The sequence below is a fragment of the Macrotis lagotis genome, chromosome 1 (assembly GCF_037893015.1).
Source record: "Macrotis lagotis isolate mMagLag1 chromosome 1, bilby.v1.9.chrom.fasta, whole genome shotgun sequence".
Classification (NCBI taxonomy): Eukaryota; Metazoa; Chordata; class Mammalia; order Peramelemorphia; family Peramelidae; genus Macrotis; species Macrotis lagotis.
This window is the reverse complement of record NC_133658.1, coordinates 577306393-577322162: the sequence shown is the minus strand read 5'-3', so window position 1 is coordinate 577322162 and position 15770 is coordinate 577306393. Positions and strand designations below refer to the sequence as shown.

The 15770-nt window shown below is 35.3% G+C and overlaps 1 protein-coding gene across 1 annotated transcript in view; it reads right to left on the bottom strand.

The window, feature by feature from the left end:
• Nucleotides 1-5231: 5231 nt before the first annotated feature.
• The window catches only part of SLC49A4 (solute carrier family 49 member 4), a 158449-nt gene continuing 147910 nt past the window's right edge, over nucleotides 5232-15770 (bottom strand). Inside the window, exon 9 of the mRNA XM_074214664.1 lies at nucleotides 5232-12408. Coding sequence (XP_074070765.1) covers nucleotides 12293-12408 — 116 coding nt within the window. The 3' untranslated portion in view covers nucleotides 5232-12292. The remainder of the gene's footprint in view (nucleotides 12409-15770) is intronic.

The following is a 15770-nucleotide window of genomic DNA, read 5'->3' as shown; positions in this document are numbered from 1 at the left end:
AAATAATTAAATTCAGAGGTGGAAAGGTTTTTTGACAAATGAAATCACTTTACAAGATTAGAAATTATGAAAATTTTATGGCATTTTCCAGGCATCTACAATTGCTTTGCGATCCAGAGCTTTAAGAATAGTTGTACTAGGTATGGATTAACCTGTGTGACTCAAACACATAGGGGAGGTGGGTTTTGAGGGCACCAGTCATTGAATCTCAGAATAAATCTTCCCTTCCTGAAATTGCACAATTATTTTGATTTAATTTTTTCCCTTTTAAAATACATAAAGCAAAATGTTATCAATTATTTGTATATGAAGACAGGAATTTATGAATCTTTTCTCAAAGCAAGTTTGGATAGGGTAGAAAGGCTATAAAGGGAAATAAGCCCAGGAAGGGGAAGAAGGGAAGCAACCTAGAAGGAGGAGAAAAAAGACAGAGAAGGGAGGAGAAAGGAGAGATGAAAAAACTTTATTTGGCAATTTTATCTACACCTCTAGGTTCAGGTTTGAACCTCTGTTCTAGGATCTGAAATACAAATATGAAATCTAGTTCAACAAGAAGAACATAGCTACTTATTCTCTAGTAACCCTCAGGAGAAGAAAAGTTTTCAGTTATGGTGCAAAAAATGGCTGAGCTCTCTGCCGCACATGGGGGGAGAACATGGCAAAGTTACCTTGCCCTGAGTGGGTCACTCCCATCACTATCAATATACTTAATGCAATTTCATGTGTTTATATTTTCTTCCTAATCAGATCACAAGTTCCTTGAAGGTAAGAATGTTAACTTCAGTTCTTTTACATATCTGAGAGTAGAAAAGGAAGCCATCCTAATTGCTAATTAATACACAGCTGTTCCATAAACACAGGCTGAAAGAATAAACAGAATTGCAAAAACCAGTATGCATTAACAGCCTGGCATCAGCCACACATCTTTGGGTATAGGCCAAGAAATGTCTTTGGCCTGAAGTGCTGCATAATTATCTATGTTTGTGTAAATGTTGTATATTTATATTACTGAATATATTGGTGTATATGACTCTTCTGTGGACAACTTTATGTATTTTACTTATCAACACCTGTACACACAGATAATTTTTTTTACTGGATAGGAGTAAGGATTTAGCCCATTTTATGTATTTGGAAAATATCTGCACTTCACAAAAACAATTTGGCAGTGTAGACGAATACTGTAATGTTCACAAAAAAAAGATTCTTTTTACATATTGCTGCAGAGAAAGGAGTTCAAAGAACAACTGTAAAGACAGACTTGACAGTCTGATTTCTACAGACACAAAACTTTGCTTCCTTAGAAAGAATCAAACCAATCCACAGAGACTTTCTGGATATTAGATTTTCACTAGGGAGTAAATGTAGTTCTCTCAACTCACTTCCCATCCTGCTATCTGAACATCAGAAGATAGACCTTCTTTTATTGTATTTGGTAAATTTAATAAACCATGCATTTTGTATGAGAAGTCCTTCAGGAAAACAGAGAAGCAGCTTATCTCCCACTGACTAAAACCTCAGAAATAATTTCCTTTTCACAACAAAGGGTATATAAGGTATTTAACATTTTATGTGCACAGGGATTCTTATTAGGAGGGAATCATGAGGGTCTTTGTTTTTGGAAAGCAACTACCTGTTGAGTACTTCAGTAATTTATGAGTATTGGCAATACTGGGTTTCAATAAATAATGTAGGCTTTCTGAGCTGGAAGAGATTTTAGACATCACCAATTCAATTCTCTTGTTTTTAGAGAAGAGGAAATGAAGATTAAAGGACTTGACTAAGGTAGCTAAAGACAGGATGGTCTAATTGAGAGTATTAGTATTAGTAGATGTAGTATTAGGAAGATGTGAATTAGAATACAATTTAAAACACATTAGCTGCGAAACTGTAGGAAAATCAATTGATCTCTCTGAGCCTTGGTTTCCTCACTTGAAAAATGGAGATAACATCCATTTCACAGGATTTTTTTAAGGCTCAAATTAGATAATGTATGCAAAGTGTTTTGCAAGCCTTGAAGTGATATATACATGTGAGCTATTTTATAGTTAATATTAGGTTTATTACATCAGACCACAAAACCTTGCAGGACCTCTTTCAAAGCAATCCATGATTATTCAAAAGAAGTTGGCCTGAAAAATGCCTGAGACCAGAGTTGCTAAATAAATCCTAATTCAGCCCTTTTCTCACTATCAAGTACTGATATTGCTTGACATGCTTTTCTCCACCATTTAGAAAGATAATAATCCATAAATTCACATTAACTAGGTCATAAATTAATAAAAAGATATGAAGACAAGGGGGGAAAGCAGGATGGGAGAGAGGAAGGGGAATGAAAAGTGGACAAGAAGGAAGCTCAAGTCTTTTTTTTTTTTAAAGGCAATGGGGTTAAGTGACTTGCCTAAGGTAATTATTAAGTGTCTGAGACTGAATTTGAATTCAGGCTCTCGACTCCAGGGCCAGTGCTCTATCCACTATGCCATCTAGCTGCCCTAGGAAGCTCTAGTCTTGGCTTACTTCAAGTTCATCTCTTCATCAGCAGCATAAGATAGAACCACTAAAGCACCAGATAAAAATATACCCCAAACTTGAATTTTCGGTTTGCAAAAAATAAACCACCCAACCAGGAAATATTAAAATATGCTTTCAATAAAAACAAAAAAATTTTAAGAAAATGAGCAATGCAATATTATTCATTTTCCCCAACATAGAGAGCATTGCTTCACAGTGTTTGATTTCCTCAGCATTAATTAGGGGCCCAAGGAATAGTTTCCTCTGATATTTCTCACTTAAAAGTTAATGATGAGGAAAGACTCTTTCCTTTCTCTATATATAATGTTTGGAATAAGCAAGGCTAAATTAAAACACAAACCATCTACACTTCTAATAGGGAAAATAGAGATTACTGCATTTTTTTGTTTGTTTTTTTTCTCCCAGTATTTTGTTTCTGAATACCACCCCCTTCAGTGTGTTTGCCCTCCTATATCACCCCCTTCTCTTTCTTTCCCCTTTCCCTTTTTCCTTCCTTTTGTTAGTTTTTTTTTTTTGCAAGGCAATTGGGGTTAAGTGATTTGCCCAGGGTCACACAACAGGTAAGTTTCAAAAGATGGAAGCTGAATTTGAATTCAGGTCCTCCTGACTCCAGGTTTAGTGCTTTCTAGTGTACCTACCCAGCTGCCCTGCGACTATTGCATTTTGGCATGTACTATAAAATCTTAGAATGCAATAAAAAGTCAGATAGCCTATTGTTTCTAGACAGGTATTCTTCACCTTGGGTGGGTGGGGGGGGAGGTAATGAATCTTTTTTTGGCAGTCTGATAAAGCCATGTTTTTTAAATGTATAAAATAAAACATAAAATTATAAATAAATTATACTTAAATAGTTATAAAAAATAAGAGTTCAAAGACCCCAGGTTTAAGAACCTCTGCTCTAGGTAAAATATATATATATATATATATAAATATATGTATATATACATATATATATATAAAACTATATTTGGTACTCTTTCATTTGGAAGAGAAGTAAAATAATAAGTGGCATTTATATGTAGGTTAGTGTCATAAAGTTGCATTCTAATGTCTTATGTGGGCATGAGGGGATCCTAGGTTTGCAAAGGCTAACTTAGCAGAGAATAATTAAGCTTTTACTAGGCTTTATTAGGTTGGAAGAGAGGGAAGTGAGGGTCTGAGTATCTGAGGACCAAACTACAGTTTAATGAGAAGAGATTCTTCTGGCCATAGCGACCCATAAATCAAGAGTAAAACATGACTCCCATTCCTCAGTAGTGCCTCTATTTCTGTAGTGACAGTTGGCAGAATGGAGATAAATAAGGGAGAGAGTGCTAAGAACCATACAGTTTATAGACGTCTACAAATGTTAATTTTTTCTGTAGTTACCCTACATGTGAGATCTTGGCCCAAAGACAAACCAACTGACATACTGCTGGAAGAACTGTGGTACATCAATATTGATATTCTTGTGGACGGATAAGACCAGAAGGAAAAAGGAAGTTACAACTAAATGGAAGAAGGGCCCACGTGTTTTATTTGGAGAGGGAAACAAAGGACTTGGCAAAGTTCGTTTCATCATATTCCCCAAAGCAACAGAAATGTCACTTCACAGGACAATCATCTCTGTCTTGCAGTCTGTGCTCATGATGAATATGAACAGCAGCAGCAGAAGTAGCAGCAGCAACAACAAACCACTGAGAAGATAATTGCTGCTTATGTGCTGACATCTGACATTTTCCCAAACCAAATAAATGCATATCTTTATACTTGGGAGGATAGATCAGAGAAATATAGCAAAATGTATATTAGGAAGTTTGAGTGATGGAAAAGGCCAAAAGCTTATTTCAGACTATTCATAAGCCTCATGTCTATATATCATGAATGCTTTCCTCTAGAAGAGAATTGGAAGGTGATAGAGATGGCAAACACCAAATGATTTTCACAAAAAATGAAAACTATTATATTTAACAGAAAAAGAATGGCTGGTTGCTACTGCTGGAGTCATATCAGAATAAACTTTTTAATGTACAGTTAGTCTACTGCAAAGGTTAAAATGAACATCAAATTAGAGCATAAAAAATGAAAAGCTATAGTATACTACTGAAACAACTTCAACCCAATGTATTCAAAGGAACCATTAATGTGAAAACAGAAAATGGAAAAAGGCAATGCCACTGACCTTGATTATCACCATTTTCTGCAAAGACTTAATAGAAATAAAACATCTGACTCAATGAGGGGGCCAAAAATCATGTTTAGCCAGCAATTACTAGGCCTTCCTGCCAAGATGAGAGAAATACCAGCCAAGAGCAACAGTAGTTTAGAATACAAACTCATTTGTAAAAGACATTTGTATATTATATATAGTGGCTGATGGTAGATGATTGCAAGCAACAGAATCTCATAAAACAGGGAAAAGCAGTGAAAGCAAAAACAGTCGACAGAAAGCTTAATGTAAAACCTTACTGGATTATATCATCTTGAGAGGATTGAGAGGTAAAACTGCCAGGACAACAAATGGAAGATGGAACAAACGTGTCATTGTTTCTATGCCAATCAATATTCATCATCAATAATGGTCAAACCACAAAATTTGAATCCTAACACTTCAGAATATGCTCTCAGAAAGTTAAGATGGTACTTGAGAAGATGAACTTAGAAGAATGGATAGACTAGAAAATGACAACTGAAGAAATCCATGGGAATTGACCATCTCCAAAGGTATTGTTTTAGAAGTCAAAAAGAGGAATTAAAAAAGGTGAATGGCATCAATAACTTATAGATCCATGTGTCTACTTTCTCATCTTGACACAATCTTTATAAAAATGATCCACACACAAATTGAGAATATCCTTGATGAAAATATGAGAATGGAACAGGCAGCTTTCTTTTTTTTTTTTTTTTTTTAAGGTTTTTGCTAGGCAATGGGGTAAAGTGGCTTGCCCAAGGCCACACAGCTAGGTAATTATTAAGTGTCTGAGACTGGATTTGAACCCAGGTACTCCTGACTCCAGGGCAGGTGCTTTATCCACTGTACCACCTAGCCACCCCTAGGCAGCTTTCTTAAGTAATTCTCTATAGGAGACTATATCTTTATATTCATACAATTAATTGAAAAGTGCAGAGAATACAAGATTTCACTGTGCTTACTGATCGCAGATTTTTAAAAAAGCATTTGACTTGGTAATACAATAGAAAATCTCTCAAACATATGTTAGTATCACAAAAGATTACTTGAAAAAGGTAACCACAGAGATAATTCCTTTCAGTGATTGTTGTCAAATGAAGGATAAAACAGGTGTTTACTACTGTCATGGAGGATGTCTTGCCTAAGGTCTAAAATGAAAAGAGATCCCCTATATACAAGTTTATTCTCCAGATGCTTATGACTGCAGATGATATTATGTTTATTACATCAAGTCATAGAAAACTGCAGGACCTCTTTAAAGAGATCCTTTATTACTCAAAAGAAGTTGGCCTGAAAAATGTCTTAAAATTGACTTTTGTCCAAAGACATACTGTTAGATAGTCTGTCCATTGAGTTTACAGAATCTGAGAATCCCAGAAGTTTAGTGGCAACTAAGTCCAACTTATAATTGAAGAAGAATCCTCTCTATGAAGTACCTAAGTGATCATTTGCTCTTGGAATGAAGACTCCTTAGGAAGGAGGGTACAGATTATTCTTGAAGCAGCCCATTTCACCCTTGGATGGATCTAACTTTTAGAAGTTTTCCCCTTACACAAGAGTCAAAATATGCTTCTATACTCACTGCTCCTAGATCTGTTCTCTATGGCAATCATTAGTACATCATAGCATACTTCTGGAACAAGTGTAGTAGATGGGACAATGACTCAGATTCAGATTTGAACAGAAGGAATAAAATTGGTTGGGAGTTAATTTGGAAAACTTTTTAATGATCTAAAGATACTCCCTATAACGAGTCTATATAGTTAACCCCAACTCCCAACAAATGTTCTCCCAGCAATTCTGTCTGGGTGTAAATCTTGGAACACCATAATTTCTCAAGAATCAAAGTTATAGATGACCCCCAAAAAACAGAAATGGATGATGTCTGCAAGTAAGCCTTAGCTTTATTTCCAAGGATTACCAATAAACAAATGGTATAAGAGATATTATCAAAGAAATGGATGATGGGAAAGTGGAATCCACAAAATCTAAAAATGACCCCCATGTTTGGATGGATTGATGAGAATAAATAAAAATTACAAAGGATAAGGAGGTATAAATTGCTAACTGCATCATTGGAAGGCATAGACATACTTTAGAGATTCAAGTACTGAACATTCTTAGTCCAGTTAAAACATGTATTCATACAATTTATGGAATGAGTGTTATGAAGTACTATTGTACTATAAGAAATCATGAGTGATCAGACTTTAGAGAAGCATGAGAAGAATTACATGAACTGAACAAAGGGAGCATAATCAAGAAAATATTGTACACATTAATAATAACACTGTGAGATGATCAACTATGATGGATGCAGCTTCTCGAAGCATTTCAGACATCTAGGACAACCCTAAGAGACTGGCTATAGACAATGCCATTCCACATCCAGAGGAAAAAAAACATGGAGTTGAATGCATACTATGTTCACTTTTTAAAAATTTCTTTTAGGGGCAGCTAGGTGGTGCAATGGATAGAACACTGGCCATATGACCTTGGGCAAGTCACTTAACCCCAATGACTTGCAAAAAAGAAAAAACAAAAAACAAAAAAGAAATTTCTTTTGTTTTTCCTTCCTTTCTCATGGTTCTACTTCCTCTTTCACAACATTGTACATGTACAACTTTTACCAGCTTGTGGAAGGAAAGAGGGTGGTAGGAAAATGTATAATTCATAAATTTGCAAATGGATGAATGTTGAAAAACTACCAGTGCATGTAATTGGAAAAAATAAAATTTCAGTAAAAAAAAAGGATGCTTACATGTTATTTTATTTGATATAAATCCTGTGAGGTAGGTGAGGTCAATACGATTATTGCCATTTTAAAGATAAGAAACTGAAGCTCATTATAAGTTCAGGAATTTTTCCAAGGTCATACGATGACTATGAGGCAGAACCAGAAATTAAACCTAGGTCACCTGATACTAAGTCAAGTGCTTTTTCTATGACACCAGGACATCTCTATGAAACTCTCTCTATTGAAAAGTTTGTTCATATGACTATGAAAGAATTCTCAACATGTTTTAGTTTCAAAAGCCATTTTGAGAATTCTGCCTGCAGTATTCAAAGAGAATATATCTATAAAGAGAACCACACTGGAAGTCGGGTCACCTGGCTTCTGGTCCTGGGACTTATACTGTGATCCTGGGGCAGCCTGTGATCTTGGCTGCCTCTTTATCTCTCTAGTTCTCAGTTTCTTCATGAGTAAAAAGTGAATGATAATGACACTGTCCTGTTTATATAAGAGGACTGTTGAGACTAAATGAGACACATAGGACTGCTTTTTACCTAGAAAGTACTCCACTTTCCTACCACATAAAGTCTTGGAGAAAAATGATTGTCAAGGTCCCTTCCAGCTTTAACATTCCATGAGTGTATAATAATTCACAATTATGCAGCACTTGACAGTGTGATTTTGAGTAAATGAGAAGGTGGCTCTGATTTAATAAAAAGTCTGAATTATAAATGTTTTGATTTCAGATATTGAGTCACCCACTCTCAGGTTTGATCCAGATTACTTTTCATTACAAGTTTACAGAAACATTTGTCAGTCCTATTTGTGAAGGGGAAGTATCTCATAGGACTAGGATAACAGGGCAGCAGAATAACTGAAAATGTACTAGGTTTGCAGTTAGAATAGTCAATTCAGTGTATCACCAAGAAAATGAATATATTTCACATTAACTTAAATTTCCTCCTTGAAATGTCTTTAAACTTGAATTAAAAATGTGGCTTATCTTAAACACAAATAGCAAAATGCTTTCCGCAAATTAACAAAAAAGAGTTTCTGTAAGGGAAGTATATTAGTGTTTAACATCTTCAATTAGAAAATTCTTTAGTAAATATATTTTAGTAGCTGAACTTAATACAAGCAAATTTTAACTTCCTCCTTCAAAAGACACATGTGAACACTGAATGAAAGATCTCTCTCAAGTCACCTGCATTTAAATACACACTATAAGTGTATTTATAGTCTTTTATCACATTTAAGCAATAATATGTATAGGTGTACAAATTTTCCCATTTTTACTGTGGATACTGCAGAAGAAATAATTCATATTAAAATTTAGTCTGTCTATTGGTGGGGCAATACTAAAACTGTGCTTGTACCACAAATTAGCTTCTCTCCTACATTGTTTAATTTAATAAAATTAGGTTCTTTTTTATGGAATCTTATATTATTCCATCCATCCATCCCAAAGTAAGATCTAAAGGTCTCATAGAACTAAGGATGCTTATGGAGAAGAAGGGAGAAAGGAAGCTCACCTAGAAACAACTAACCTTAATCTCTGTTCTTGTTTCAGGTCATGACATTGTAATAGCTTCACTACCATTAACTCATCTTTTTGTGAGTTATGAGAAAAGTTATTCACAAGCACTACAAAGGTGCTAAAATTAGACTGAAATTATGGTGTAGTGAAAAGAGGACTGAATTGGAAGTTGGATAAGGGTCTAGTCCTGGCTAGAACTCTCACTGCCTTTATGACACACTCAACTTTATATATATATATTAGGTTTTTTTGCAAGGCAAATGGGGTTAAGTGGCTTGCTCAAGGCCACACAGCTAGGTAATTATGAAGTGTCTGAGACTGGATTTGAACCCAGGTACTCCTGACTCCAGGGCTGGTGCTTTATCCACTGCACCACCTAGCTACCCCTTTATGACACTCTCTAAGACATATCTTGCTTTTCTTCATATGTAAAATGAGGAGGTGGACCAGATGATCCCTTAAGGTAATTTTGAACACTCCGTAATTCTAAGATAGTCATAAAATGTCCAAAACAGCTCTCTACTATATTTTGATACACACTCTTAGAAGCAAAAAGCAAAAATCCCCCAAAAACAAGAAAAAGAAAATGTGACTTTTACTGTTAAACTGATTTGAAATGAAGTTTTAAAATTTATTATTATTACTTTAAAAATAGGTTCCCCCCCAAAAAACAAACAAACAAAAAAAAAAAACAGGTTTTCTCAGGGCAGCTAGGTGGCACAATGGATAGAGCACTGGCCCTGGAGTCAGGAGGCCCTGACTCAGATACTTAATACTTAGCTGTGACCTTGGGCAAGTCACTTAACCCCATTGCCTGCCCCCCCCCCCCCATATAGGTTTCCTCTTAAATTCTTTGGCTCTTTCCAACAGCCTTACCCCAGGAGGCTTAACTGTTTAGAAGAAAAAATCTCAAACTACATAGAACTGATAGAGAAGAAAAGACCAAATCTATTTCCTGCATTCTACTTAATGTACAAAGGGGCTTTTTGTTAGGTGACAGAAAAAGTACCATTGCATGTAATTGAAAAAATAAAATAAAATTCCAATTAAAAAAAAGTATGCTCACATATGATATTTCATTTGATATAAATCCAGTGAGGTAGGTGAAGCCTGGAATCATTCCTTACCTAGGCTGGCCTGGAATCAGGAAGTTATTTGTGTTTGACACTAGGAACCATACTTTTTTTCATGAATGTCACTCAGCCCTTCTTGTCGTATGGTGATTTCAATGAGCCATTAATTATCAGCAGAATATTCTGAAAAAATTCTTGCTGGAATAGAACTTTATGAACCAGATTTCTCAAATACATACTTTTGACTATATATATATATATATATATATATATATACACACATATATGTATATATATATATATGTAGTTTCTTCCATCAGTACCCCTAATATTTTTATTACAAAGGAAAGATTATGGTTTACTCAGACTCTCAGCAACTTGAATTAATTTTTGAGATTCTCACTTCCCATTTACTAAAGAAAAACACTAATGTTAATAAAAGATGTCAAGTCAACTGGATCATGCTTTCTCAAAATTCCTCCCTTCCTCATCCCTCCAGCAAAATTCCTTCCAGATCCTGAAAAGTAATGGCCAGAGAGCACTGAGGCCACAGATGGAGATAATACGCAAGTGATTTGACAGATGCTATTTTTAGGTTTAGGGCTTAAAAAAGGACAAGCAGGAAGCTGCTGCTGTCTCAGGTCCCTCCTGTGCCTCCTTCTGGGGTTGAGGCAATGATGGTCAGTCTTACAATTTTAAGCACAGGGGAGGCAGAGGGAAGAGAAGCAGAAGATTCTGGGATAGGTGTATATGGGGTTGACAAGGTATATAAGATGGGGAGCCAGAACAATCAGCTGCTTCTTCCTTTAACCCTTTGTCTGCCACAACTCTGCTTAAACTAGGTTCTGTTAACAAATATGTCAAAATTTCAAGGCAGACCCAAAAGTAGCAGTGGTTGGAGAATATGACAGAGGAAGTTCCCCTCCCATGATTTTCTTCTTAGAATGTTCTGTTTGTCTCAAACCCACTATTCTTTATGTCATTGAAAGATTTCCTCTTCAAGAAGCTAGCATCTCACAATGGGATATCCAAGGGTACAAATGCATACCCACATACACTAAACATATCCAGAATTGAATACTTTACAAAACAAACTAAATTACAAGAATACAATTCAGAAACCACCAGCAGACTGACCAAGTTTCAAAATTACTAGAAGCCATAAATTATGTCCAGTTAATGAAAATATGGATAAGCACACATTGGCCCTGGATTTTCCACTTCATACTTAAATCTATGGAATGGGAAGAGTTAACATTCCCACCTGATTTGTCATTTCGCTATTAACAAAAGAACTATATATATATATATATATATATATATGTATATATATATATATATATATATATATATATACACACACACACACACACACACATATATATATAAATTCAGAAAGAAAGGACTTAGAATACTTAAAGTGAATTATCACAATGAAAGTGAATATGCTAAAAATTCAGTAAATCTGAACTTAAAAAAAGTCACTTTTTAGGGTACATTTTGGGAAACTAAGTTATATTTCAAAGTATAACTGAGAATTTGAATCTAAGATAAAATGATGGGTGTGCTAGAAGACAGTCAAACTATTGAGTATGGCTGGAAAACAGCCAGCATATTAGTGTACTGGAGGCGGCTGGAGGGGTTTGACCTAATTAAAAATAAAGAGTCATATAAGAAATAGTTTTATTAGGGAAAAAAGTAGTGTACAAGTAGGTGATTACTGTAATTTACACATATGTTGGCCATTTTATATTAAAAACTGATACATGTTTTAAACTTTTAAAGAAGTTACTGGCATTGTTCCTATTCTGATCAGTGACTTAGGGAAAGAATCTTTTGATAGTGGAGGAAACTGATCCAATATTACCCTTCAGTTCCTCTTCATTTCATTCCATTCATTCATTCTCTTAGATTTAATTACTTAGTAGTTTAGCACTAGTAAAAGAAGATCCACTAAACTGTTTCAGGGGGTGCTTTTTCTGGGAGAGAACAGGCCTCCAGTCCACAAATCAGGTGTTTGTATGCCAAACAGGTATATTTTAAAATCATCTATTACCACTCAAGTCTTGCATTATTGTTACCTAGTAGTAATTAAATAAACATAAAAATAAAAATCTGTACCCTAAAAAAAATCTCCGAAAGTTTAATCTCTTCTCTTCTTCCTCCAATTAGTTGTGCAATTCCAAGCAAACATCTGGTGTGCTGTTGTGATGGCCAGTCTCTGTAAATCCCTCCTAGTCTGGCCATTAAACTGAGACAACAACATCAAGGTAGAGTCTATCATAGGATTCCCTGAAGCACAGAATGAGGAGCAGACTGAGCAAACATGATCCAGGAAGGCACCAGTTGAACCAAGACAACTCTGCAAAAACAAAACAAGACAAAATTTGTAGTTAAAAAAAAAATCCAGGTAACACACTGGTAAACTGTCAGCGACAGTTTCACAGCAATCTACTCAGCACTTACAAAAGCAGTTAAAACAAAACTTACCTGACAGGCTGCAAACAGCTTTCAATAAGTAATGACAGTCTGGCTTGTGACTGAATTATATACAACACAGATTCTAGGGCTTTGCTTATGTAGTGCTGTTAGTCAACATTATTGATGACTTTTCACAGCTGACTTTAGGGGCAAAAAAAAAAATCCATCACCTTCAAGGGGAAAACAAATCATCCTCAAACGTCAATTTGTTAATTGTAAAATGTCATTTATCATGTTCTCAAATGGAATCTCCCTCTCCCCAAAAATCTCTATCCGAGAGATAAATAACTAAGTGTGCTAGATTTTGAGATGTAAGAGGTTTTAATTCTTTGGGTAGAGAAATAAAATCTTAGGATAAATTTTTTATTATATATTAAAACCATTAATAAACACAAATGATCTAATAAATACATAAAATAAGGAGTAAACACTTACATAAAATCTAGCATTTATCAAAATCAAATTAAATAAATTAAATCACAAACAAGCAAAAAAAATGGCTGTGTTCTCATTCTATGATGTTCCCCTAATGATCCTGGGCTAGTTTTATCTGGAGAAACCAATTGCCAGAATAGAAAATAACTTCTAAGTACTTAAAATTTAAAAAAATTATCTTTTAATCAACCCCCTTTCTGCCTCAGCACTAATATATTAAAAATCTATTTCTAGTGGGTTCCAAAATTCTCCTTCCTAGTCACTTTAAATCAAGAGTCCCCTACAGGCTGACCAATGGTCAGTCTCTCACCTCCACTTCAAACTAAAGCATGGAGTGGGTAGAGCCTGTAAGATGGGTAGAGAAGGGTAGAAAGAACTGATTACATTCTGCCTTCCTTGAGCATCTTCCCTCTCCCACTCCATCCTTTGTACAGAATTATCCTTCGAATCTCAGTTGAGAGTGGGATTCAGTGGAGTGTACAATATTCTTACCCTGAAAACAGTTTAATTATTTATTTGGAAATCAAAAAAAAAAAGCCAAAACCAGGAGAATATAAAGTAAATGAAACAATAGTGTGGTCAGTAGCATAACTCATATGAAATGCAAGGATCAACCCTGTTTTGAGACAGATGATACACAATTCTCCCATCTTAGAAGAGAGGTGGGTAGACTTCAGGGATAGAACATTACATTTCCTTTACGATATAGTCTCTGCCCTTACTTGTTTTACTTAACTGCTTTTCCTTATTACAAGGGAGTGGGTTTGGGAGGTATAATACTAGAAAACCAAAAAAGAAATACATTCCTTCCCATTTGTTAAAAGTGATGCAAACAGTTATATATAAAAACACTTGTTTTTACCTCCAATTTACTGAAGAAACTTATCCTTTTAAAATGGCATATAGTATTTTATCTCAGTAGCCCTGCAGAATTCTAAATTCTGCCTCAGTTTCCAGTGGTTATTTAAGAAACATAGCATTGCTGCTTCAGGTAAATCCAGAATTCAAATAGCTAAAAAAAAGCAATATATGTTTAAGAATGGAAAACACAATTAGGATCTTAAAATCAAACTGCAGAGAACTTCTCTCTGGATTATGTTTAGCATACTTTGTAGACCCACAATTTCCCTCATTTTTGAAGCAGATAGGTTATCTCAGAGGTTGACAGTATAGGTCATCTTCCAGCTGAAGGTTTTTCCTAACAGAAAAGCTTACATTTCAATGCTTTTTTTTTGTATAAAGTTATATTCCAGGCTTTTCCTGATTTGACTATATGATGAATTTTTTAAAAGGTCATTTTGACCTTAAGAAACCCTATCTGTTTTCTGATTATTACCTCAAAATGGAATAACTTGTTAATTTTCACTAATATACGAATGGGTCATTAATTAAGGTGAATTGAGCATATATTCAAAGTACTTTATTTCTGACAGGAATAAAAATGTTGACAATTCAACATTGTTGAAGCCAGGAAAAGCACATATTCATACTTGGTAATAGGGAAAAACTGTTTATAAAAAATTTCACCTTAGTTATTGATTTGTCCTCATAATACATTAATCTGAAATTTTTTTTTAAACAATAACCTCAAAACAAGTAAACTGGAGGAATGATTTTTCAACTCTATATTGTGACTTAAGACAATATGTGACATTCCAGGGAATCCCAGGTGTTCTGGTTTAGACAGTTCAGAGTCTCTAAAACTGGAAGAAATCTCAGAGAAAGTGATTTGTTTGAGGTCACAAAGGTAATTAATGGTAGAACTAGGTCTTGAATCCAGGCCACACAATTCATATGCTCTTTTCTGTGACATCATAACTATCTCATTTGAGGGAAATGAGACTGTAGAATTCTACTCAAATCCTAAGATTCCTCATTCCTCTCTATAACAGACCTTTGACCCTTTACTCCCCTAGTCATGGAGATATTTCCTTCAGGGATGAAGCTCACAACCCATCAATACCTGAATATCCTGAATCAACTTTGTTTATGTGCTCCCACAAATACATCACAGGGGACTTATTAAATAATATACCAAGAGCCTTCCTTACATTCTCTTGATGGTATGCAAACTGTCCATCAGTTGGTTATTCCTCACTTTAAAGTGACCTGTCTCTTCCCATGAACCACGCTCCTTTTTTTGAGACTAGATCTTCCCACCTTGTCCATGCTGGCTCTGCTATGGCCTGTTCTGAGCCTGATTCCACTGGCTATGGGTGTGGAAGTTTTGACCTGCTCTACTTCTAGGCTAAGCTGGTTTGGTTCTCATTAGGCAGCCTGATGTTCCTAACCCCTTTGAATTTAACAAACCAGTAATGGTCTCCCGAACTCAAGCAATCTACCAATCATCCATCTCCTGAGTGGGGATTATGGGAATGAGCCACCACATCTGGTCCCATCTTTTTTGAACATATACTTTCTTTGATGACATTCTTTATATTGTTTCTCCTACATAATTATTTGTAATATATTGTAGTCTGCTCCCATCTACCACAGACCCTCCACTGTGTTTCAATTGTCATAAAATATCACTGGAAGACTACTGATGTTAAAAAGATGTGACTTTTAGGGGTGGCTAGGTGGCACAGTGGATAGAGGACTGGCCCTGGAGCCAGGAGTACCTGAGTTCAAATCCAGCCTCAGACACTTAAAAATTACCTAGCTGTGTGGCCTTGGGCAAGCCACTTAACCCCACTGCCTTGTAAAAAACAAAACAAAAACCTAAAAAAACCCCACCAGATGTGACTTTTGCTTCAGGGAAAAACTTGGGGTTGGTAAAAACTGTATAGTTTCTCAAAGGCAATTCTT